The following is a 25,125-nucleotide window of genomic DNA, read 5'->3' on the forward strand; positions in this document are numbered from 1 at the left end:
GGGACTGTTGAGAGGTGTTCTCAGAGGGGGTAGATAGATATTACTCTCTCATGATGTCAGCAGCTGCTTACTCATCTCAGCAGAGGCATGAGAGAGATGGACAACAATGGACTTACCTTTGTCTACCTATACCTTATCGTTTCTTCAAGTAACAAATCTATCTATAAACAGATGCAAAAATAGACTAGACAAATAGGTTTGGATAGCAGCCAAACAGTGAGAGAGAGAGAGATAGAGACCCAGTCAGGTGTGTGGGATTGCTGATGCAGCTTTACAAAACAGGGACGTTCGTCAAACTGGGGTGGCTACAACCGGGCAGGGAAGGAGGCCAAGAAAAGATGGCATTCAGACACACCCCTGTAGTCTGGACAGTCCATGAGGACTTGGTTCTCTGTGTATGTGGGCCAAACATACCTACTCTATATAGGCCAAAGAGACTGCTGGAAAAGGGCGTCATGTCACTGGGGTACAACAGGCTTGAGAAGTCTCAGATGGGGAGGGAAAGGTATAGATATAATGAGAAGCAGCCAACTTCAAAGCTACAAAGAACAAAAAAAAAAACCCTGCCAAATGTAATCTGTGCTATTAAAATGGACTTGCCAATGTATATACAGTAAAATTAAACCAAGACAGGGGAAAAAAGCTTGCTGTTGAAATTGAGCACATAGATCCTCCAAAAAAAACTAATTTACTGCCGCTCTGCCCCGCTTAAGCTGATTACACAGATCAGTCGAAGAGAGAACCGGGCGGAACAGATCCCAGACTCCTGCCTGATGTGCCACCATATACCACCATGTGCCCTATATACACAAACTCTCTCTCTCTCACACACACACACTCTTTCTCACTCACTCACTCAGACACACACATCCCAATGCTGTGTGCCTCTTGGCCGACAAGTCCTGAACTCAATCTTTCTATGGAAATGAATGTGGAACAGAACCTCCAGCTATGTGCGCACAGGGTGCCTGGCTGCAGCGGGGAGAGAGAGACGACTTCACATGGAGCCCACCGCTTTTAATTTCATGGCCCAAAGCGAGCAAAGTGCCTGATGAACCTTGGCAAGCTATTTGATGGAAATGCACAAGTGGTTGAATCCTAGCAGCAGCTGGACTATGTGCATTATATTGAACCCCATATCCCATAATGATGTGACCGCTATCATATTCAGAGGTAGCGTGATCACTGTACAGGATTTTTGTGGGAAACTGCAGGAAGTCCCGTTTGACAGGCATTTGCATATAAAGTGAGTTTGATGGCAGAAGGCCCATGTGTCTAACAAAAATCTGTAGGAATCAAACATATAGACCTCATGTTGATAGCAACATCATACTACTACTGTAGACCTTCACTCGTTTTAAGTAAAGGCATCAGAAGTGGCAGCTCACATCAGCTTAGCTGTTAAGCAAAGACATGGCAAGTGACAGTTACAGTCGCGTCTCATGTGGTCTGCCTGGTCAAAATGATGACAGTCCCCATATTCAGAGTGACAGAGCACACTCTCGATCCTTCTCTCGAAATAGGGTTTGCCTAACCTCATAGACATTGATCACTGCCGCGAGTTAAATTGTAAAAGCTCGCTCGACACATCCACTGACTTTAACCTCTTTGTCCTTGAGCAAAGCTACAGTACTACAATTGGCCCAGTAATTGCCCCTCGCTTTGGTATCCTATTAAAAAAAAAACATTCAAACCTGAAACGGCCTCCGCTTCAGACCCTCTGTGTCACATGTGTGAGTGGCTCCGTTATCACACTCATCTCATCGCCCTCCGGCCCCAAGGGAGCAGGGGTCCATCAGGAGGGGTTTTCAGTTTCACCATTTACCAACTGGCCATTACATGTCCAGCGGAGCACAACTCCTGGTCTGGCGTCTGACAGGGAGGCTACACCGCGTCCGTAACTGAAGCACTCCGTTCGCGTAGCACGTAGCAGCCGGTTGTATGTATATATATGCAGCAGTACGTGCTGCTATCCCATCTGGTGCAGCCAGTTCCATTGATGATCGTGGAAGCTAATTGATGCAGCAGATGCTACGCAAACGGAGCGCCTCAGTTACACGCCGGTACCGGAGGCGGTGTAGCCTCCCTGTAAAGCCTGGGCCAAAGACATCGCTTTTTCCTCCAACGCTGGTTTGGAGTCAGTGCCAAATCTCAAACCAGTTATTTCTTTTCTTTCGAAACTGATTGCAGCTCAGCAAGGCTGGGGAGAGAAAGGGAGAGAGCTCTGGGAGGATGTCATGACTCTGCCTGTTTACCAAAGCAGCAGCAGCCTGAGACACACAAGTGCACAGCGGATGCATTTTAAATAGGTCTCATCAGGGCCGTCTGAGTTTTTTAGCAAGCGCTTGTGTCGATAGACACTTCTGCGCCTCCAAAACTGATTCATCCGAATTTAGAAACATGTCAGGCTTCAGGGCTTGAAGAAGAACTTACGATGTCTTTGATGGCAGGTTTTTGTTTGAATGAAGTATCATACATACACTAAGTCAACACTAAGTCAACAATAAACACACACACACACATAAGATTGAAACGCGAGAGCCCTTGTGCACAGGATGCAGATACACACCCAGCACATGGCACGCTGGAGCATTAGCAGGATTATGTCTCCTGGCACCAGGGGTGGTGTGTCAGTAAACATCAACACCAAAAGGGACCTCAGTCGCTTAAGTCTCTCACAAGAGACCTCTCCACCTCAAGCACTGGGTGACCAAGAGCAGCCTTCAACCTGCAGCTGCAACTGTCGGTGTGTGTGAGAGGGTTGCAACCCTGTCAGTGTGTGTGAGAGGGCTGCAACCCTGTCAGGGTGTGTCAGAGGGTTGGACCCTGTCCGGGTGTGTGAGAGGGCCGGACACGTGTTTGTGTGAAAACGTGTTGAGGCGGAGCGTGAGAGGAGCCTTACCTGAGGCGGTGTACTGCTGGTCTCGGGAGAAGTCGATGCCAGCGCCAATCAGCGTCATGATCTTCTCAATCTGAAGGATTGGAGGAAGAGAGGAATAGAGGAAAGGAAAGGAGAGGAGAGGAGAGAGGAGAGGAGCGGAGAGGAGGGGAGAAGCAAGAGTGGTAGGTCAGGTCATGTAGAGTATCACAACTCTAAAAATGATTCAGCAACATCACAAACACTGGAATGACTACAAATGCTGCTAAAAATCTTTGTTATTGTTATTTTTTGAGCTTTTTGCCTTTATTGTAACAGCACAGAGAGGAGACAGACAGGAAGCGAGCGAAAGAGAGATGGGGTGGGACCGGGAAATGATCCGGTCAGACTTGACCCCGTGTCCCTGAGGCACATGGACCTGAACAAGGTACGGCGCTGTAGGGCGCCACAGCACCCCGACATATAGATTCTAACATATAGAATATTCAGATGGTCAGGGTTTAAAGGAAGGGAAAATTCTATGCCTGAAGTGATCAGAAATGCTAAAAGGTGTAAGGTACATAATGATCTATTTTCAAATTTAAACAGCCTGGCCCACCCCTGAATTCTAGCACAGTGCCTGAGAACTGAAAGGCCTGTCAGGAGTCTACATTATGGTGATCTGATTATGCCATCTCATATTGAAGTGCATTATGATTCTATTGACAAAACAGATGGTTATCGTATGGGTGGCAGGCAGAGTGATTTACTGGATCCTTTTAGACAAAGAAACATGATTGGCGAGATCACATTCGTTGTTTTTATTGATTGAAGTGTGAATATTTGAACAGGACACCCATTCATCATGAAGGCGGAGCATTGACAGTAAACACAGGCTGCAATAAAGACACAATTGGATTTCTGGACCTTTGGGGTTTCTGGAGTACGATTAAAACAGGTAACACACCCATGCAGACCCCCACAAGGCAAACCTGAGGAAGACCATGGACACCAAAAGGCCTCTTCGACAACATGCCCTTAAGCAGAAATAATATTACACCATGTGGTGATAAATCTCACATTCATTCCCATGCGTATTTGCACAAACATCCATTGACACATCCACAGACAGGGGGTTGGGTTGGGGTGGTACATCTAATATCAAGCCTTCTGTGAACATACATACTAGGAGTGCCGGCCCATCTCATGGAGCTTGGGCTTAAATCAGAGTAGTAGCACAAAGGGCCAACATGTGATCCAGAACAGAGGGAGAGGGGTTAAGAAAGTTCTGAGGTTTGTCACGGCAAACTGGAATTATGGTGGGAATTCTCCTCTGTCATACCAGACGTTCCTTTTAAGAGACAGCTTTTTAATAAGATCAGGCGAGAATGTGTAGCCTTCTAAACACAGAATGATTGACATTTCAATATTCTACTGCCCCACAGAAATAATCTGTGGAACAGTGATAATGAGACCCCTCTGGGCCTGAGTAATTTAGTGGCGTCTTTATGTAATCCAGGTCCATTGATGAGGATGGGAATAAAATACATTTGTGTTTTCCTTTTTCTATGGCAACCGTAAAGAAATGTATGGCAGAACCTCTGTTGGTGTCTCTGTTAGTGATCATATAGTATAGAATATTCACAATTAAGTCTACAATGCCTGATAAAAATGAGATATTATCTTTATAAATATTGGAAAAACCAAAGACAAGGACGAACACAAATAAAGTAAGATAACGTACTCCATCTCTAACTTTGTGGTAGAAGTTGTGGGAGTGTAACTATTTGCCCTTAGGTCAACACAATCCTGACAAAAAAAAAAAAAAAAAAAAAAAACCTCAGAAAAAAAAAATTCAATCCGGAAAAAATCAGGTCCATCTTCGAGGCAACACTTTCAACTTCTGATCCGTCTCGAGATGAGCAGTGTCGCTACAGAATAAAAGAGTGGACGTTATGAATAAGAAAGGCCAGATGAAAAGAGAGGAACACGACAGACGATGAACAAGGCACATCCCGGTGGACGTGGAGATTAGTGCGCACAAGCTTCTGGTGAAGAAGCTTAGCAGGACACAGCAGAGAGAGACAGAGCGAGAGATAGATAGCGAGAGAGAGAGAGAGAGAGAGAGAGAGAGAGAAAGAGAGAGAGAGATAGAGACTTCCAGAGTGGACAGACCATCCCAGAGAGCCACACCAGTGCAGCCCACTGGCAGCTCGTTAACAGAGAAAAGGCATCCAGACACCACTACTCGCTACAATCCTTCATCCCGCCAACATGTACCAAAAAGAGCACATCCACCATCCCCTCTCCTCTTTACCCAACTCTTCAGGTGATAATAAACAGGACAATTTTGAGCAATGTTGGTAGGCGGGTTCCTAGTGTTCTGACTGGATTATCGTGTCCCACATCACAATGGGTGATTATATTTGGCTGATTAAATTATTCTAAATAAATATTTGTTGGTATCGGAATCAATGTAAACGGAAATCATCATCATCATCATCATCATCATCAGTCAGCAACACCGACCAGCAACATCACTCAAAAAAGTTGCCCTGTGAATCATCCCCTTAACTTTACCCATTCCCAGAGAATGTAGGCAATCTTCACTGTGTTAGCCTAGAGCAGGGGAAATGAGAGGAGGAGGAGAAGGAGGAAGAGGAGGTGGTGTTTAAAGGGAGGAGCTCTTACACTGTGACAGGACTGAGACCTCCTGGGCTTTGCGCTGGAAGACATCAGAGTCTGCTGAGGAGAAAAAGTAATTTAACATCGCGACGGCTGCTGCTGCTGCATCCTTCTTTTCGTTACACACACACACACACACACACACACACACACACACACACACACACACACACACACACACACACACACACACACACACACACACACAGCAGGGCACATCAATAGCCATTCACAACAGATATAAAATGTGTCATATCTGGGTGTAAAATTCCGGTCAATCCCTGCACACAACAAAGGCATAGTAGATGTCTAGTTTGGAAAAACGCATGTATTTGGACAGGAACATGCCCTGAAAGAGTACAGGGCTCTGCCTGAGCATTTCATATAAGAGGCCAAGAGAATTCAACAGGAACTGCTTCTTTACACACATCCCTCTGCATACAGCAAAGAATGTGAAGCATCTTTGAAGAGGCACTTTCTTTATTCACCATTGAGCTCCCGTAGTTAATCCTGATTACTTCCTGGTATGCTACCCCAAATTTCAGTGAAATAAATTAAATGATGATGAGGGTGGAGTGGGATGGGTGGGTGGGGGGTGGGTGTCTCTGTGGTACCCTGTCTAATTCCTGTTTCTACCTCTCTCGCTCTCTCCCTTCCTCCATCGGTTCAGTCTCTGAGCGCCTTTGTTGGAGATGAATCAGGAGGAGCATGACTCATCGTTTTTTTTTTCTCCTTAAGACTCCCCGGATGACAACTCCATCAGTGAGACACAACCTCTGTAATTATCATCTAAAGAGTTCCGTAGCTCCGGCGCTCAGCTGAGAGCTACTTCAATATCGAAACATAATGACTGCTGCTAGAAATCTTCCTTTTAAACTACCGATGACCTGGTGCGTAGGTTCTAAGGTTTTTATTTTTAAATGGGCTCCGAAATATGGATGGGCGTGCGTTCCTTAAAAGCTTCTCTTAACCAAGCCCGCCGAGGAGCCTCGGGAGTATCACCTATACAAAAGATATTCCATTTAGAAGTTTCTCAGCGAGTTGCGTCAGTTAATCATTCAGAGTTTATAAAACCAGAGATATCAGAAGTCTGGCTACCAGGTGTCAGTCAAATGTAACACCACAAGCTTCTGCAGAGCATGGAGAGAATAGAGGGGAGAGGTCTGTACTGAGACTTCTGGCTAACTTTGGGCAGCCGTGGCCTACTGGTTAGCGCCTCGGACTTGTAACCGGAGGGTTGCCGGTTCGAACCCCGACCAGTAGGCACGGCTGAAGTCCTTTACTGCTCCCCAAGCGTCACTGTTGTTGCAGGCAGCTCACTGCGCCGGGATTAGTGTGTGCTTCACCTCACTGTGTGTTCACTGTGTGCTGAGTGTGTTTCACTAATTCACGGATTGGGATAAATGCAGAGACCAAATTTCCCCTCACGGGATCAAAAGAGTATATATACTTATACTTATATACGCTAACTTGATTAAAACTTCTTGCATATTGCACTTTTTAACCCCACTTCAAAAACAGTCATTGGAGCGTTCCGTGTTCAGTTCCACGGTATTCAGCGATACTCCCTCAGGGGCCCATTACCATACTGTTGTTGTCACTGCTGGAATATGAAAACAGCACACTGTCTTTTAAAGCGCAATTATTTGTCTCAAATGACAAGTGGCTAACAAGGCGGAACAAGGCAAAATCCCACTTTTCTAATAGATACACGCAGGTGTCTGGCCTTGAACAAAAGACAAGAGAGAGACAAAATATCCAGGCTGCGATTGGACTATAAGAAACAAGTTTACAGGTTCCCCCGGCTCCTCATTAGCAGAGGCTGGGCACAACTACAGCCAGCTGTGCTCTACAGGAGAGGGGTGGTGGAGGTCAGACCGTACCATCAGGAAGATGGGGGAGTTCAGAAAACCTTTTTAACACTTTTTTCATCGCGACGTAGGAAGATAGACAGATGGATAGATAGATTTGGCTTGGGTGCCACTAAGCTTGACCCAATAACATAAGGACACACAACACCAACAAGCACTGGCATTACAAAGAGCACACAACACAAGAAACACATATAGCAACATACAGTGTAGACTACACCTGCCAAGACATGCCATGTCATCAACAATCCACACAACAAAACCATGACATTTCACTGTCCAGCACTGTAGCCACATAAGACAGCAAATCCTAAATGGCCTCTCACTTGATTAAATAGCAGTGTTATAAGATTCTGAGCAGTCATGAGGTGATCAACCTCTGAGACGCACACAGCTGCTGTGGGGCTGGGTGTCTCGTCTCCTTATCACTCCTAATGTGTTTCTCTGGGAGTTGGGTTCATTACTAAGCACAGCCAGCAGAAGGCTCCATGGCTCTGTGAGACTGAGCTGCATTCCGTTGGACTCGTGGGCCGGTGATCTCAGAGAGAAACGTCACGGGTCTTTAGCAGGACTCTCCAGCTGGCTCCTCTGAAGCGGAGACAGGGGACTGGGTGGAGGAGAGGAGACTTGGGGGTCTAGGATGACTAATTTACCCTGATAACATGTTCTGAACCTCACATCCTGAGATTAAAAAACTGCAGTATAATATATAACTGAAAGACTGAAAGTTCAGTTCTTAAATCCAATACATTTGAACCAAATGAATAGTGCAGAGTATACCTGAAAACCCATGAGTCACAGTGTCCACACACCAAAAAATGACATCTCATTCTCCTGCTCAACAGTCACACACAACAACAACGACAATGACAACAACGACAATGACAACAACAACGACCACAACAACGAAGATGCAGATGTCAGTAGAGCCTGAGTAGCAGTGAGACCTCCAAAAGTAATAAAAAAAAAATATAAAGCTGTGACAAACTAAGTGTCAGAAATAAACCAGATAACAACTGATTATTTAAATGTGTGCAATTCCCTCATATGAACTCATGTAAGTTTCACCACTGTGCAACATGGTGGAGAGCTGATGAGGGCTCTGTTCCCGTGTCTCTGAGTGACTGAGAGGGAAATAAATAAAACATTTGTGCAAATGTTCACTTCAAGCGACTGTTGGGTCTCATCAATCACTGTCAACGTGCAATCCTAGCTTCAGGAAAGAGAGGAAACACACTGCTAGATAGATACCTTGTTTCAATTTGTCATGCTTGAATTGATATACCCAATTCCCTTTTGCTCTTAGAGGCAAAAAAGGAACAAAAAACAAAAAAAAATCTCATAACTTCTTAAATTCACAACAGGAATTCCTGAAAAAATAAAATGCTGTTCTTTAATATTTTCCTATTTACTGACAAAGATAAAGCACAAAAATGTTCCATCACTCAGTTAAGTCCAAAAGATAAACAACGGACTGGTGGCTAGTGGGAATGAACAACCACCACAAATCCACATCTATGTGGTTAAACCAGACTGCAGTAAAAGCGGTTACGACATCACATGGTCCTCTTTCACACCACCCTTTTTTTTCTCCGTCCATGAAAACATGTGCCATAAATTCTGCCTAACGAGCACCACAGTGCTACATGTCACTGGAGGTCCTCCGCCTTGTGGCCACGTGCCTTGTTAATCAGATACAGTCGTACAGCCTCCGAACTCCCACAGGCAACGCTGGGATGATGGGTGTTCGACAACCCTCCAGAACAAGGCAGACATATTCTGTCCCCACATTTAATTCTATATGGGTACATAAGGACACCCCCAGGGGGGGAGAGGGAACCATCCGTGATTTACCCATAATCCATCTCTTCAACTAGCTACGAGCCTTAAGGGGTTACACAAAATGCATTATTGATGACGTTGCTCGCAGTCGCAGACAGAGTTCCTGCTAGCGGCCTCGCATAAATACTAAATCGCAGGACGTGGGATTTGCTTTTTAGTGTGGAAGTGTCAAGGACCTTGAGGTACAGTCTGCGCACATCCGGCTAGAAACTGGCGGGCAATATCAGGGGGAAAAATGGAATCCCATCAGTTGAGGAAGCTTCAGCTTGCTTAATGTTGGGGGCTGTTACAAAGGGAATTGACTTAATAAATCCTTATCTGAATGGCCTTGGAGGTGCCTGCGGGAGGAGCATACAAATAAACAAATAAATAAATAACGCCGTTCCACTGAGCTTAACTCCCCATCACAGCTGAGGAGATATCAAGGACACCAGGCACAGGGAGAGGGAGGGAGAGGGATAGTTACAAGAAGCAAAATGAGAAATAGGGAATGGATGGATAGTAAAAGAAAGAAAGAAAGAAAGAAAGAAAGAAAGAAAGAAAGAGAGAAGAAAGAAAGAAAGAAAGAGACACAGAGCTCAAGATGGGGAGAGACTGAAAAACTAAAAAGAGATATAAGTGAGAGAGAGAGAGAAAAAAAATTGCTTGCACAGCTTCAGCAGGGATTGTGATCCGTAAATAGACCAGGCGACGCCTTGATTGTGAAAACCCACTGAGTGGCTGCTACACCCATCAACACAGACAATGGCTGGGGGTCAAAGGTGACAGGAGAGCAGAGGTCAGCAGCTGAAGTGAAGAGGAGCCTGGTGGGGGAGTGCTTGTGTATGTGTGTGTGTGTGTGTGTGTGTGTGTGTGTGTGTGTGTGTGTGTGTGTATATATATATGTATATATATATATATATATATATATATATATATATATATATATATATATATATATATGTGTGACTGTGTAGGAGAGCAAGGGCCAGCTGCGGAGTGGCAAACTGACTGACTGCCACCCCGGCACCTTCGGTGGGCAGCCGTAGCCGCTGACAGCTGGCACTGGCATTGTGTGAGGGGACAAAAAGGGGCCTGCGCCCTGAGCCACGCTGCCAAGCTGTCTGCTACCACAAAGGTGGGCTGGCATCAGCACAGCAGTCTGGTGGAGTGGGCAGGCCAATAAAAACGTCCCGTACAGAGACAAACCCCTGCTAAGATAGTGCCACAAGATGCCAGAAACCCACAAGAAACCCAATTTTTACACACACACTCTCTCTCTCTCTCTCTCTTAATGTGAACTCCGTAACATTAACCAAAATTTGTTTGTTGGTTTCAACAAACATATTAAACTGCAGGTAGAAATGCTGATCCCTTGTAAATCCATCCGAAGAACCAGTGGAGAGGTTCTGCACAAGAGGCTCAACTGCGGAAACATTTAATCCATGCAGATGAACCCATTTTAAGCTGAACAAGTAGACAAGGGGGACAGAGGACCACTGGCTGGGAGAAGTCAATAGGAGGTCCATCCAGCCACTCATTCCTATGTGTAGAGTGAGAGTCTTTCTGAGCCCCCACTTGCTGTCATGATCAATGACACTTCAGGGGTCCAATGAGATCCGCTCAGGCCGAGTGGAGAACTATCTGTGGGGGGATTCATTGCCTTGCATGTCCATATCCTTCAGATCCTGTTTTTTTGTTAATTAGAGCTTAAAGTCACAGCCGACCCAGAAAAATGGCACCAAAAGACCGAAGATCAATTACAAAACACACACATGCAGAAACGACAGTAAATCAACAATGACAAAAAAAGAAAATCACATCATCTGTCAGCTCGTACTCTTCAGAAATCAAACACACCGAAGACACACATCTAACAAAATTAGAGAATGTGCATCTCACATCTAACAAGAAATTGTACATCTCGATCTGTTTCTCATGTTCTGATTTCTTTTGAAGCGACTAGCTGGAAGTGGAGGGGGATACTCACAAAAGCTGGTCTGGTGCTGGCCATAGGGATTTAGTGCGGGGGTTAAGGATGAAGATGAGGAGGATGAAGAGCAGGAGTCAGTGAAGAGCTCCCAGATGACTGCCTCTATCCCTTATCTCTTGCTCCGTCTACACTTTTTTCCTGTATGTCTCTTTCTCTCTCCCCCTCTCTCTGTCTCTCTCTCCCTCTCTCCTCCTCACTCCTCCCCTTGTCGTGGTTGAATTTGCTGGGCCATACAGAGAGGCCCCTGGATTGTCACGTTTAGTCTAATCCCAGGACTGAGACAGGCTTGCATTAGCATGAGCTGGCTTTGTCTCTCTATCTGCACAGACACACACACAAGCGCACACACACAGTCCCACGTTCTCTTCTCTTGAACATGCACACAAGCACGGACACACGCACACACTCAACACTGGGGAAAGGTCCTCATGCAAGTCAAATAATTCCTTGTCTCAAAAGTAGAAGTTGGCTTACTCAAAAGTAGAAGTTGGCTTATGTTTATGTGTATGTGTACGTATGTGTGTATTTATGTGTGCCTGTGTGTGTGTGTTTGTGTATGTGCGTGTGTTTTTGTTTGTGTTTGTGTATGTGTATGTGCGTGTGCCTGTATGTGTGCGTGTGCCTGTGTGTGTGTGTGCGCGCGTGTATTGTGTGACTGCAGGTTTGAAAACAGGAAGCAGCAACCGACCCAGCCACACAAAAGCTCTGGGTGTCTCTGGGTGCCTGGGGACCCCCTCGCTCGCTTGCCCACTCGCTGTCACACAGTCGGCCCAGCACAGTGTCCTGGGGCAGCCAGCCGTGACCAACCAAGATGGCCGCCCAGCAAAGTAAGTAAAAAAAAAAAAAAAAACACCACCAAGGCCCCAAGAACGAGTGAGAAAGGAGAACAGTAAAAAGCAGCAGCAGCAGCAGAGAGAGAGAGAGAGAGAGAGAGAGAGAGAGAGAATCGGCCACGCTTCAAATGTTGCTCCACTTCACGGGATATTCAAGGAAATGGAAGACAAAGAAGGGAGGACCCCATTTAACATTTTCAATGTGCCAGAGAGGATTTATATTCCCCCTGCAACTCCAGCTCCACGCCCTCCATTGTCTCAACATTAAAGTGCATGTGAGGGTCCTTTTTCATGGAAGTGTTTTTTTTAATTATTATTATTCTTTGACAGGGAGGGGAAACGGAAAAGCAGAGTTAAAAAAAAGAAATTGTGAAGGAATGTGCAGTGAGCTCTAGTAATTAACTTTCATCCCAGTTCCTCCATAGCTTTCAACGCAGCACAGCAAAAGACGAGCTCTGCAAGATTTAACACTTGTTAATATTAACTCCGCTCCCTTGAGAGTGGTGTGTGTGTGTGTGTGTGTGTGTGTGTGTGTGTGTGTGTGTGTGTGTGTGTGTGTGTGTGTGTGTGTGTGTGTGTGTGTGTATGTATTTGGGGTGGGGTAGTGGAATGGAGAGGTTTGGTAGACCCCCCAGCTAGGGCGGATATTTTGTAGTCAACTGCATCAACAAACTTTGTGTGTCTCATCCTGCTCCAAGCTTCATCCAGGATCCTCCCCCATCGAGGATGCAGCGGTGTGTGTGTGTGTGTGTGTGTGTGTGTATCGACTGATAAGGACATGTCAGAGTGTGACCCAAGGCGAGGACCACTGGGGAGGGTCAAGACAGTCATGGCTCTCAGTCAGTGGGTGTGGACGTTCTCAGAACCCCAGGGGATTGATGGCCACTTGCCCTCAGCATTCAGGGACACATACACCACGGGTTGTAATGATGACAGCCCTTATAAGCTCGGGGACAGGGGTTTATTAGAGAAATATAGGGGAAGGAAGGAGAGAGAGAGAGAGAGAGAGAGAGAGAGAGAGAGGGAGAGAGGGAGGGAGGGAGGGAGAGGAGGGAGGGAGAGAGAGAGAGAAGAAGGGGTGGAAAAGAGCATGCTAGAAAATATGTGATAAAGTGGTATAGAGATAGAGTGAGTAAAGAAAGAAAGAAAGAAAGAAAGAAAGAAAGAGCAAGCTAGCTAGCAAGCATAATGGGGTTCTTGACTTAGTGACTTGGTCTGGGTGGGTCCCACACTGCTGGTCATTTGATGTCAATTTGATTTATGGGCCTTTTGGTATATGGCTGCTAAAACAGAGACAAGGTGGAGAGGAGCAGTGTCTGGTCCATCAAGCGCACCTGATCTAGATTCATGACTTCATCAGTCTGGTCCACCACCCGTCACTGATCATTCGCATGAGGCTGTGCAGAGGCATGCATGGACCACAAATCCTGCTATGGCAATTCATCTACACTTCCTTGATGTGTTCATATAAATGGGTAAGCATGCATGCACGCACGCACGCACTTAATCTTATTAGAACAATAATTTTAAGTAAATAACTTTTCTTTATTAAAGCACAGCTATGCAACAATTTGTTTGAGGTGATGTTTTGTTTATAAGTAAGAAAGTTTGGAATCATCTTCAAATGAATTTTGAAAATCAGACCTGGCTGACATCAAGACAAATCTGAGCCAGAACCCTTCCAGAACAATCGGTCATGTCCTAACCTGTACGCATGATGGCTTACAGCACACTGTAGGTGCTGGATTTGCCCAGAGCATACATTCACAGACTGACAAGATGTTTCTAAACACATAAATAAATCAGCAAAAGTGCCAAGACTGTGTATCAATAATGCAAGTTGCAAATTGGCCATATTTATGGGCAGAAATGTAAAAGTGTTCAGAGCAGGGCTGAGAGAGAAGTAGCTCTCTGATGAAAAACCACCAAGAACAGAGAACACACCGTTCAAAAAAGAGCACGTCTTGCACTGTTCTTGGTCACCAAAGCTCTGATATGGTAATCAAGAGATGAAAGCACCGTGTTGTAGTAAAACATGCAGAACAATGCGGGGGAGTCCTCGAACAGTCTTTGACTCAGCACCGCTGAAAGAAAATGAGCAACAGTGGGGATTAAGCCTGAAAAAATCCTCTAAAAACAAGGGCTCTTATTTCAGACCTTTAACAAGTCGCTCATGGCCATTCAAGGTGCACAACGTGACAGTGCAATTGCAAAAATCTTTGAACAGGGTGAGTAACCCTCTAAAAACGAGATGCACATTGATGGCCGACCTTTTATCTTCTTTACAAGTTGACCATTGTCCTCACGTGTTACTGGTGCACAATGTCACTGTAGATCCAAACAACTTTAAAACAGGGTAAGTAACCCTCTAAAAACTGATGGAGTTAGGCACAATGCTCGTGAGTTTGTCTGACAGAGTGTGACAGCAGACCCAAGCAACCTTAAGACTGGTAGGTAATCTGCTCAAAACTACAAGAGCAGGACCAATGGTCAAGCTTTTATAAGTTGGGCAGCAGCTACATTCTCTGCACTACATAAAACTCTTATTTCAGTGTTTTTCAGCAACTGTTATCCAAATGAAAGTGGTAGATTTTAAACACATGGAAAACATATCACAGTTGTTTGTCTCTGATACAGGCTTTCAGACATTTCAAAAGTCTCACACAACTCCATGGAGGATTCAACACAAAGAGTACATTTTCAAAGCAGTAAGAAATCTCAAAGGACAGTTAAAAAAAGGAAAAAAGTACAAAACAAACAAAATGAAACTTAAAAATAGAATGTTCGCACTGCATTCAGGAAAGAGTAAACAATATGACCATGGCTATCTTAGTTTTCTTCTAGATTTTCTCCAAGTTCTTTCCTGAGCGATAAAAAAAAAAAAAAAAAAACAATTATGGCTAATTTCAGTCAAAAACAGACTTTCTGTTAACTGATTAACTTCCGTCAGTCACAGAGGCTTCTAGATTTGGGACATTTTTAAATAATGTTTCAAAAGTCATGGGATGGTGACTATTATTCTGGGGAATAGCTACATCTTCTGATGCCTCGTATATACTTGGTACACCTAGGAGGTGACCCATGTTCTAGGTTCCATGTTAATTATGCATTAAATCAAATCCATGTTCCCTTAATGGCAGAGGACAGACAGTCCATGGTGTTGCAGCAGCCTATTAAAGTCTCTTTTAAAAGGGGGCGGGTGACCACACTCCTCCATGCCAGGATGGGCATAACACAAATCCAGAATAAAAGTCAGATCTAAAACGTGATATTTAGAAAGCGCTTCAGTTACTCCTGGAGTTTCAATTGAGTATGGTAACAAATGATATTTTATACACGTCTAAGACATGTTCTTCCGAGGTATTTACTGTATTGAGAACACACTATGCAGGACATCAGCATCTAAACCCATATTTCTTCAGACTTTCCAAATTTTCAATTTGGAATTGAGAAATGAAAAACACCGGTTAGCCCATTTGTCACAAGTGACAGTTATTTACTATGTAGGTGGTGGTTTCTAAAAACAAAGTGGTGTTATGACTCCGTGTCCAAGTCTGAGACAACACAGTCTGCCCCTGTTTGGACAAGACATTTATTCACTCGGTATGCAAACAAGACCATGGCTATCCCATCAGATTAAAAGCTCTTGATGGGATAAACAAGATTAGTCGCTATGAGCACCTTAAGTCATGCTCTGATACCATCCTTGCTTAGGCTAAATATTCAACAGCTCTTCACTTGTCCCCTCAAACTCTGGTTGCATCAAAACGAATCAGTTTCACCTCAGAACAGAGACACCCAATACCAAGCCATTGGCCAACATCTATGCTTGGCCAACCAAGGCGGTCTCAGCCTGCCCCATTACCATCAATATGGGTCGTGCTGACTAGCATATGTTAGCACAAAAAGTACCAACGAGGATGTGCCTCACTACCATCTGTTCCCAATCAAACCAGGAACACAGTGATCAACTCATCCCACCCCGGCTTGCTCTCATTATTCCGGAATAATGTCCAGTCATTCACAGGGACAATTCACAGAGTGGTGGCCGGCGGAGGCCTGTGTGTGTGTGTGTGTGTGTGTGTGGTGGCCTCATTGTGGAGTCTAATAAATGCTGTGAGATAATGGCAAGATGGACAGCAGCTGATTCACTCGTACGGCCATTACTAAAACAAGCAGCATCGGCATCACTGTGTTCAACAGCAGTGTGCTTGCAGCTCCTGGAAGAACAAACTAACTGATGCAGAGAGGACAAGCGACAAGTCTGGAAAGCAAAAACAAGAAGTAGTTGCCCTTTAAAAAATGTATTTGTCATTGGATTTGAGAGCGCTAGTGGAGGTGCGGACAGGCTGCAACCAATACATCATGAGGAAAATACAACCAATACACTTCCCCACATATAGTTATGCTGGAGGAAAAATGGTCACAAGCCAACTACAAGGTTGCCACGGTGACAAAAGACAGAATAAAGTCATGTGTCAACGAGCAAGGCAACACATTGTCATGCATATATTCACGCTTCTCACACCGAGCAGAAGATTTATTTCTTTGTCTCAGCTTTCTGGGATGCATCTGGGTCTTGGCGTCGGCTCCCCTCTCCCTGCTCTGGAGCGAGGCAGAGCAGCTGGTGATGTCTCACTGTTATCGTTGGTAACCATAATAAAAAACGGCGAACGGTGAGGACATGGCGTAATTGGAACCTTATTAACCAGAACACACTATGAAATGTGAACAGCTCCAGAAGACAAACAGCTGTACTTCATAAAGTAAAGTAAGTTCACTGGGTGTTGTAACATCGAAAACTCCAGGAAAATGAGTACTGGCGTGAGGCATCGTGTCAGTCACTGTGCTGCACAGACATGTATGAAATGTCTTCACATAAGCAACTAGAGAACATAGAAGGAGCCAAAACAGTTAATCCTCTTTCAGATTATGCTGTCACCCCACTACTGAATGCCAATCTACAGTTACCAAAGATAGTGTGGATAGGAAAGTGTGTATACTGTATGTGTGAGTGGATATGTTTAGGTCAGTGTGCAAGAGAGCATGGAAGTGTGTGTGTTGGTGTTAGTGAGTAAACAATCTGTATTTCTCCTGGGGAGCTCAGATTAAGGTCTGAAGCCGTGGCAACCTGATGAGGCTAGTTCTGAGCTAAGTCACACACACACCACTACAATCATCAGAGAAAGGCAACACAGTTCATGTGCTTAGCATGACCAAGGCATAAGAAATCCTCTCTTCACAGAGTGAAAAGATAGATGAGGAGAGATATTATGTAAATGAGAGCATCAGTCTGCCTTTCTCCCCAATGTATTCTCACTGAAGCCTGCAAAACCTTCCTCCTTTGGACAGAAGGCAAATACGGTTTAGGGGTTTAAGTACCTCACTGGATCAATGGTGTTTCAAAGGCATTTACGATCACATTAATCTTGAGCGCCGAAGCAAAAACAGAGGGCGTACATATACTTAAAACAGACTCTCTGTCATCGGTGTGTACCCAGCGCCCAACACATTTTATGGTTGCATCGTCGGCCAATGACACCCAGCGGAAGTGCTTACCTCATCCCACTCAGAGGTGAAGGATGGCGACTTCTCCAGCCTTCTCTTGCTGGTGCTGCAGTTGGAGACGGACTCGCTGCGGTTGCCCAAGCCACCCTCCTCTTCGCTGGGGGGTGACACCAGCAGGTCGGAGTCGGACTTGGAGAGGCTGCGGGCCAGCTTCAGGTCCCCGGGCGGACGCATCCGAGGGGTGCCCGACGCCGAGGCCGAAGCCCCGACTCCGGAGTGGTCCTTGTTCACAGTGGCGTAGATGGCTTTGGGGTCACAGTCTGAGAGGATTGCGGACATGGCTGCCGCCGCTGCCACAGCTGCTGCTGCCGGTGGAGGGGGCGGGTGAGAGGGCACGTCCTCGCCCCTGTCAACGCCGTCTGCGTCCGCGTCTCGTCCGTGCACGGTGGAAGAGGAGGAGGAGGATGTCGTCGCACTGGGGACTTTGAAAGGCTCCTCTCGACAGTCGAAGACCGGCGACGAGCCGTGCAGGAGGCCTGTGAACTGCTCGGGAACAACGCCGGCCAGGTCCTGGGAATTCTCTGTCGGAAGAAACAGAAATAGAAAAAAAAAAACAGGGAATGTCAGAGTTCTGGAGAAGTGAGACTCAAGAGAGTCAGAGAGAAGGAGACTTTCAGAGAGAAGGACTTTGAGATACTGTGAGAGTGACAAGAGAGGCTTACAGCACACGCTAACAAGTAACCTCCCACACCATTCCCTGGAACAGATCTGTTATTGTTTTTAAAGAGGAGGAGGGAGAAGGGGATAGAGAGAGAGAGAGAGAGAGGGGGGTGGTGAGAGAAAGAGGAAAGGAAAGAGAGAGGAAGAGAGCAGCACAAAAAGACAGAAAGTAAAGCAAGAGGATCAAAGAATACATAAGAACCAAGATGACTGACCTAAGCAGTGCAGTTATAAATTCCAACACACAGCTTGTAGGGTTTTTCCCCCCCTTCTTACTGTAGTCTCTCCAGAGTGTGTTTTCCCTCTAGTGTCTCTCTCCTAACTAGCAGCCCTTTCTTTATAAGGTTGGGCTCCAGAGGAGTTATGCCGCACTGAGAACTCCCTGCAGAATGAGCTGCTAGCCTGAAACAGAACACCACGCTAAGACGATAGTGAAAATACCCTTGATGCGTGCTTGTGCACACACACGCACACACACACACACACACACACACACACACACACACACACACACACACACACACAGACAGACACACTTGCACACTTCACAGTGCGCGGCTCCTAGGTCTCAAAAAAAGAAATCCCTACTTAATGGTTTTGGATTAATCCCCATCAAGCCAAACACAATCCGTTTTTCTCCTAAATCTACCCGAGCCTGACTATCTCCCTCTCTCTCTCTCCCTGCTCTCAGTGTCGCTCTAAGTAGCCAGTATTAGTGACCGGCGCTAGATAAAGCAAGCCCCCTTTTTACCCTGCAGAGATCTGAGTGTGTGAGTGCCTCCTCTAATTCCTGCAGGGAAGAGAGGGGGGGGATATTCACTGCCCAAGTGTGGCACTGTCCACTAACTCTGCTTAGACAACATAATACCAGCTACACACAGACACAGCACATTTTTACTTGAGCTGTCAATCCTGCTAATTTGGCAGTGGGCCACACTGGGAGTTTGCTGGAGTGGAGCCTATCAGTGCCCCGTGCCAGCGCCCCGTGTGTATGTGTGTGCGTACGTGTGTGCATGTGTGTGCATGTGTGTGAGTGAGTGTGTATATATGTGTATGTGTATGTGTGTGTGTGTGTGTGTGTGTGTGTGAGGTATGTATAGGGGTAGGTGTATGTGTGAGTGTGTATATATATGTGTATGTGTGTGTGTGTATAGGTGTAGGTGTGTGTGTGTATAGGTGTAGGTGTGTATGTGTGTGTGTGTGTGTGTGTGTGTGTGTGAGAGTATGTATAGGGGTAGGTGTATGTGTGAGTGTGTATATATGTGTATGTGTGTGTGTGTATAGGTGTAGGTGTGTGTGTGTGTATAGGTGTAGGTGTGTGTGTGTGTGTGTGTGTGTGTGTGTGTGTGTATATATGTGTATGTGTGTGTGTCTGCAAGGTGTGTGTGTGTGTGTGTGTGTGTGTGTGTGTGTGTGTGTTTGTGTGTGTGCGCGCGTGTGTGTTTGCCATTGGCCCCTGTGAGAGGCCAGTGGTGTTAGATGACGGGGAAATCAGTGCACTGTCGCTGTGGGAGTCCAGAGAGCCACAGGCTTGTTTTCCCTCGTCCTTCAGCTATATTAAGAAGTTGCCCCACGTCCTAACTCTTATTGTGTTAGTGTTACACTGTACGAGTTGGTCAAACACACACACACACAAGGAGACACTAACACATCCATCCACCCACACATAACTGTCCAGAGCTTTAATTTGACCAGAGCTTTGGGAGGGGGCAGAGTGTCCACTGGTTACTGTTTTAATTAAGGTTTGGCAGTGACATTAACTGGCCTGTTGGTAAGGGAATGGGATTAGGATGTGCGTACGTACACACACACACACACGTTTCCTTAAAGCTGACTCAGCCCACAGCGTTGTGCTTCTCTGCACTTCTATTGCTGAACATCTGAAATGTGCTACACTTTGGGTCCACACCCATCCCCTGTGTGCATAGCTGCTCCAGAAGAGCCCAGCACTGCCAATGCCACTCTGACTGTGTGATATAGGAGTGAGCGAGACTGTAGGTTTGTTTGTTTGTTTGTTTAATTAATTAAGGCCATTTCAGCAACTAAGGCTATTTCATTGCCAGAGCAATGTGTATTGGAAAAGTTTAAATATGTTTTTTAAAATCTATGCTATTAACATATTCTAAAACTTTCAGAAACTTTCAGGTGGGAGCGAGAGTGCGAGAGTGCGTGTGTGTGTGTGTGTGTGTGTGTGTGTGTGTGTGTGTGTGTGTGTGTGTGTGTGTGTGTGTGTGTGTGTGAGTGAGTGAGTGAGACGTGGCATATGTGGGTGTGTGATACAAGTGTGTGCAGCTTGTGGATGCATAAGAGTGTGAGTCTGACCATGCCTACGTGTCTTCCAGTTTGTCAAACATAGAGACGTTTGATCTTATGCGCGTGCATGTATTTGTGTGTTACTGTAGCAAGTGTGCATGTATGTTAACACGTGTGTGTGTGTGTGTGTGTGTGTGTGCACACACACTCTTGTTTGTCTTGCAGTCCCATGAGTGTGTGTCTGTAGGCAAAGCGTTCATGCAGCACCACGTTCCACGGTCCCACCCTTCCCTTGGCTGCAAACAAACAGGAACACCCAATGACAGATTCAATGTTATGAGCCCCCCAGAACACACACACACACACACACACACACACACACACACACACACACACACACACACACACACACACACACACACACACACACACACACACACACACACACCTTTTAAGCACACTGCTTCAATAAAATCCTTCAATACCACCAACAAAAACACAAGCAAACCACAGACCATGAGTCAACACACACACACGCTGGAAACACTCGAGCCACTCCACTCAAAGGCACTGTGACATTTACTCACTTGACTCATTGTTAAGAGTCTTGGCCTGTGTGTTTTATTTGGCCTTCACAGCTACACGTTTACAGGGTGATGTCACGCTAACGCTAGCCACGGCACATGGTCACACATTTCTCCTGAGGAGGAGTCGAGGCTATTTGCTCTGGCCACCCAGAGTTACACTTTCAGTCAAGTAAAAAAAAAAAAGAGCATCAGAGGAGACACGTCCAAGAAAAACAATGTCGTCACTAAATGAAACAATTAAATCTGTGTCGCAAAGAAGTTTTTTTCATCCTCTTATTAAGAAGTATCCAACATGCTATACAATAAAAAATGCATTACTAATTATGTTACAACAACGATAGTATTACAATGCAAAACTACAAAAACTGATCTATATATTTAAATATAATAATAATTAGGAGGCTTCGTATGTCCATTAAACTGAGATGAACTGCTAGAGCACTGCAGTAAACAGCAGAGCAGCTGAGATTTAGGCGACAGGCCGAATGTGGAATTGCACTCATTTATCTACGGGGTAATTACGGGCCTGACTCACTGGCTGGACGCTCCATGCATATGACTATTGATTGGGAGAATGAGCTAAGTAATTGAGCGCTGCAAGGAATCAATCCGACCTGTTATCCCAGAACTACCCATCTCACAGCTCAAGACTCGGAGATTGAAAGCTAGTGTGCGTGTGTGTGTGCGTCTGTGTATGTGCTGTGCTGAATAAACCTTTGAGTAGAGGTCTGGGAATCATGAATACTTGAGATGAATTAACATTTATGGAAGTCTGGGTCACAATGATGTGTCTGTGCCAACAAGTATTCAGTTACCCATTAGCCACTCGGGCAGTTTGACAAGAGAAACTGCGTTTGTGCATGTGTGTGTGTGTGCATGTGGGTGTGTGTGTGTGTAAACATAAGTGTGCATGTGTCAGATGTGTGTATGTGTGCACTACTGCATGAGTCTATGGTTATGGTTACATGTGGTAAAGACACAATTAATCCAGGGAATTAAACTGGGGAGGCTGGAGAATGTATGTATGTATGTATGTGTGTGTGTGTGTGTGTGTGTGTGTGTGTGTGTGTGTGTGTTTCATTCCTTTCTGAATTTGACAGGTGCTTGTGCAGTCTGCTGTTGCTGCTGACATGGCAGCGCTCCATCTCAGCTCCAGGACAGATTCCTGCGGCTGCTCCCCACTTTGGCTCTGCCTCGCTGGGGGAAGGGAGCGCGGGGACAGGGGGCCGGTGGTGGTGGAGGGAGGGTGGCATTTCTGTCAGTGAGGTTTGCGAGGCGCATGAGCAGGGCCTTAATCCTGCTGCCTATGAGGCAGCTGCTTTAAACACAGATATAAAGAGGAGAGGAGAGAGCTGGACTCCCTATGTGAATCAGAGGCCTGTCGCTCCTCAGATCCTCCCTTTCTCTCTCTCTCTCTCTCTCTCTCTCATCAACTTCTCTGTTGCCCTCGTTCCTCCATCTTGACCAGTTTTGCTGTCCTTCTTTCTCTCATCTTTCTCTTCCTTTTTTCCTTTCCTCCCTCTGCCATCTTTCGGTCCCCTTGTTCCTACGGAGCTGGACTCCCTATGTGAATCAGAGGCCTGTCGCTCCTCAGATCCTCCCTTTCTACTCTCTTTCTACTCTCTCTCTCTCTCTCTCTCTCTCTCTCTCTCTCTCTCTCTCTCTCTCTCTCTCTCTCTCTCTCTCTCTCTCTCTCTCTCTCTCTGATCAACTTCTCTGTTGCCCTCGTTCCTCCATCTTGACCAGTTTTGCTGTCCTTCTTTCTCTCATCTTTCTCTTCCTTTTTTCCTTTCCTCCCTCTGCCATCTTTCGGTCCCCTTGTTCCTACGTACTCGTGTCACTTTTTCTTCACCTCTTTTTTCTCCTCCCTCCATCTTTAGCCCCTATATTCTCTCCATCTCTCCTTTCTTGCTGCTCGTTCTCCTTGCACGCTCCTTCCTTCCGTGCTCATTATTTCCCTGAGCTCTTCATCCCTTCTTCTCATCACACTCCTCAATCTCCTGCTCTCTCTATCCTTTTATTTTCGCTCACCGCACTCCTTCATCTCCTGCTCTCTCTCTATCATTTTGTTTTCTTCCTCTGCAAATTTTACTGTATGTATGCATGCATGCATGCTTGATAAGAGCAGCAGACTTAGAGCAAACAGCATTGGGGAGATATCTCACCGAGAGAGATAGAGAGAGGGGGGAGCAAGATAGATAGATAGAGAGAGAGAGAGAGAGAGAGAGAGAGAGAGAGAGAGAGAGAGAGAGAGAAAGAAAGAGGGAACACTGACACAGGACTGAATTTAAAATGGAACACATAAGTGTGTAATGTCGTGTTGCCCATGTTTGCTCATTGGTATTCTAATGAATCTCTGCGCTTGTAGCAGATACACAGGAGCCTCACTCGTTCCGTTCCGCGTCACAATAGAACTTGTGGATCCTGGTGCATCGCCGGCTCTGTGAAGCAGGACTTGGGTACCAAAGATACCATCTTGCGATTTAGGATGCTGCACCATCCGTTGAAATCAAACGGTTTTCTGTCTCAATAGCCAAGGGACTGTCAATCACAGACAACCTCAAACTCCAGCCGTTTCCAGAGATTTACAATCAAGCAATAATCAAGCTCCACTTCAAAAGATGATAAGATTTGTCTGTTCTTATCTTCTACCTGCTCTGCATAAGTGTTCACCTTGTTATGACAAACCCCTTAAATGAGCATGAATTTCGTTTCTTCAGTAGCAAACACACTTTTTACTTTAGTATAAACTCCGAATCTCAAATGGTTTAGGGAAGGCTGTGGGAGTCTCTGTTTGGCAAAGATAGCTGGAGATGTTTAAACTATTCAACTTACTGCCAAACTGAAAACAAGATAGACTTCAAAACTATACAACAACTTCAGGGCATTTTTTCTGTTTATGGAAAAACTACCAAAAAATGTTGAATTCGGAATGTGTATAATGGAAGCTAGTTTAGCTGAGCAAAATGTATGAATCCATTGAAGTGTAAATGCACTCCTCAAAAAAGCATGGTTGCATGTAAACACACGCAAGGTCATTCTGCGTGTTGTGTTCATCCATCTCACACTTACCTCCGGTGGTCTTATGCCGACCAGGCCCCAGCACGGGCGCAGGGGGATGGAGGGTGTCACTGCTTGGGCCCGGGGGTCGGAGGTCACTGGGTGCAGAGGGCTTCCGCTGCTGGGGGTGGAGGGAGGGAGTCAAAGCAGATGATGTCATGTATAAACAGATAAACGTACAAACACAAAAGACTTAAAACACAGAGCTTCCATGTCCCACTCCAGAAACATCCACATATGGTCATCCATACGGTACATCTCAGCAGGCCATTACCTTGATGTTCGAGACATGTTAGGGGTGTTTGATCTTGAGAGATACATTTCCACACACCCACACACAATGCATGTAGCCATCACTTTACAACTGCCCATCATGTGCCCCCAGAGACCTTTTGAGCTTATGGCTGTGCTGGGCGATTACAACGCTGATAATTAGCTGTGACACCTGCAGCGCTAAACCGACAGAACAGGTTTGTTGATTGCATCCATTACCGTCGGCAACTGACCCCACTCCCACCCTCCCCTCCCCTGTTGCATATCGTCCCCGTCACAGAATGGGCAAAGAACTTCTGTCACCGAGCTCGGGAGAGGCGAGGACTCCAGCACGCTCGTTTTGTCCTAATTAAACCTCCGTGGCGACGCGACCGCTCTAACGGATGCACTAATAACATTAGTCATATGGATGGGAGAGGTGAAAACAGAACCGAACTGAACAGAAGGAGCCAGGTGAAGCGAGAACAGTCGGGAATAGATCCTGACATGCAGAGAATACAAAATGCACAGACATACAAAGAGCCTTTTTTTTTAATTTTTCTCTTCCACCCCCTTGGGATGGCAGGATTAAACGTGTGGAGAGCTGCAGGTGAGACAGGAGACAGTTGGTGTGGCCACTCTTCCCTGAGACCCTGATGGCACTGACCCCTGTCAAATTTCATCC

The 25,125-nt window shown here is 45.8% G+C and overlaps 1 protein-coding gene across 18 annotated transcripts in view; it reads right to left on the minus strand.

The window, feature by feature from the left end:
- LOC125292857 (ankyrin repeat and SAM domain-containing protein 1A-like) overlaps positions 1 to 25,125 on the minus strand; it is a 106,372-nt gene that overhangs the window by 36,390 nt on the left and 44,857 nt on the right. For 10 of the 18 annotated variants that reach the window (XM_048240352.1, XM_048240360.1, XM_048240351.1 and 7 more), the window contains 4 exons: positions 24,201 to 24,309; positions 17,620 to 18,149; positions 5,549 to 5,602; positions 2,903 to 2,972 (listed from right to left, as the gene is read on the minus strand). In XM_048240352.1, coding sequence (XP_048096309.1) covers positions 2,903 to 2,972; positions 5,549 to 5,602; positions 17,620 to 18,149; positions 24,201 to 24,309 — 763 coding nt within the window. The remainder of the gene's footprint in view (positions 1 to 2,902; positions 2,973 to 5,548; positions 5,603 to 17,619; positions 18,150 to 24,200; positions 24,310 to 25,125) is intronic. The other 8 variants (XM_048240354.1, XM_048240365.1, XM_048240366.1 and 5 more) reach the window with 4 other exon arrangements.

This window comes from Alosa alosa, chromosome 4, assembly GCF_017589495.1.
Source record: "Alosa alosa isolate M-15738 ecotype Scorff River chromosome 4, AALO_Geno_1.1, whole genome shotgun sequence".
Classification (NCBI taxonomy): domain Eukaryota; kingdom Metazoa; phylum Chordata; class Actinopteri; order Clupeiformes; family Clupeidae; genus Alosa; species Alosa alosa.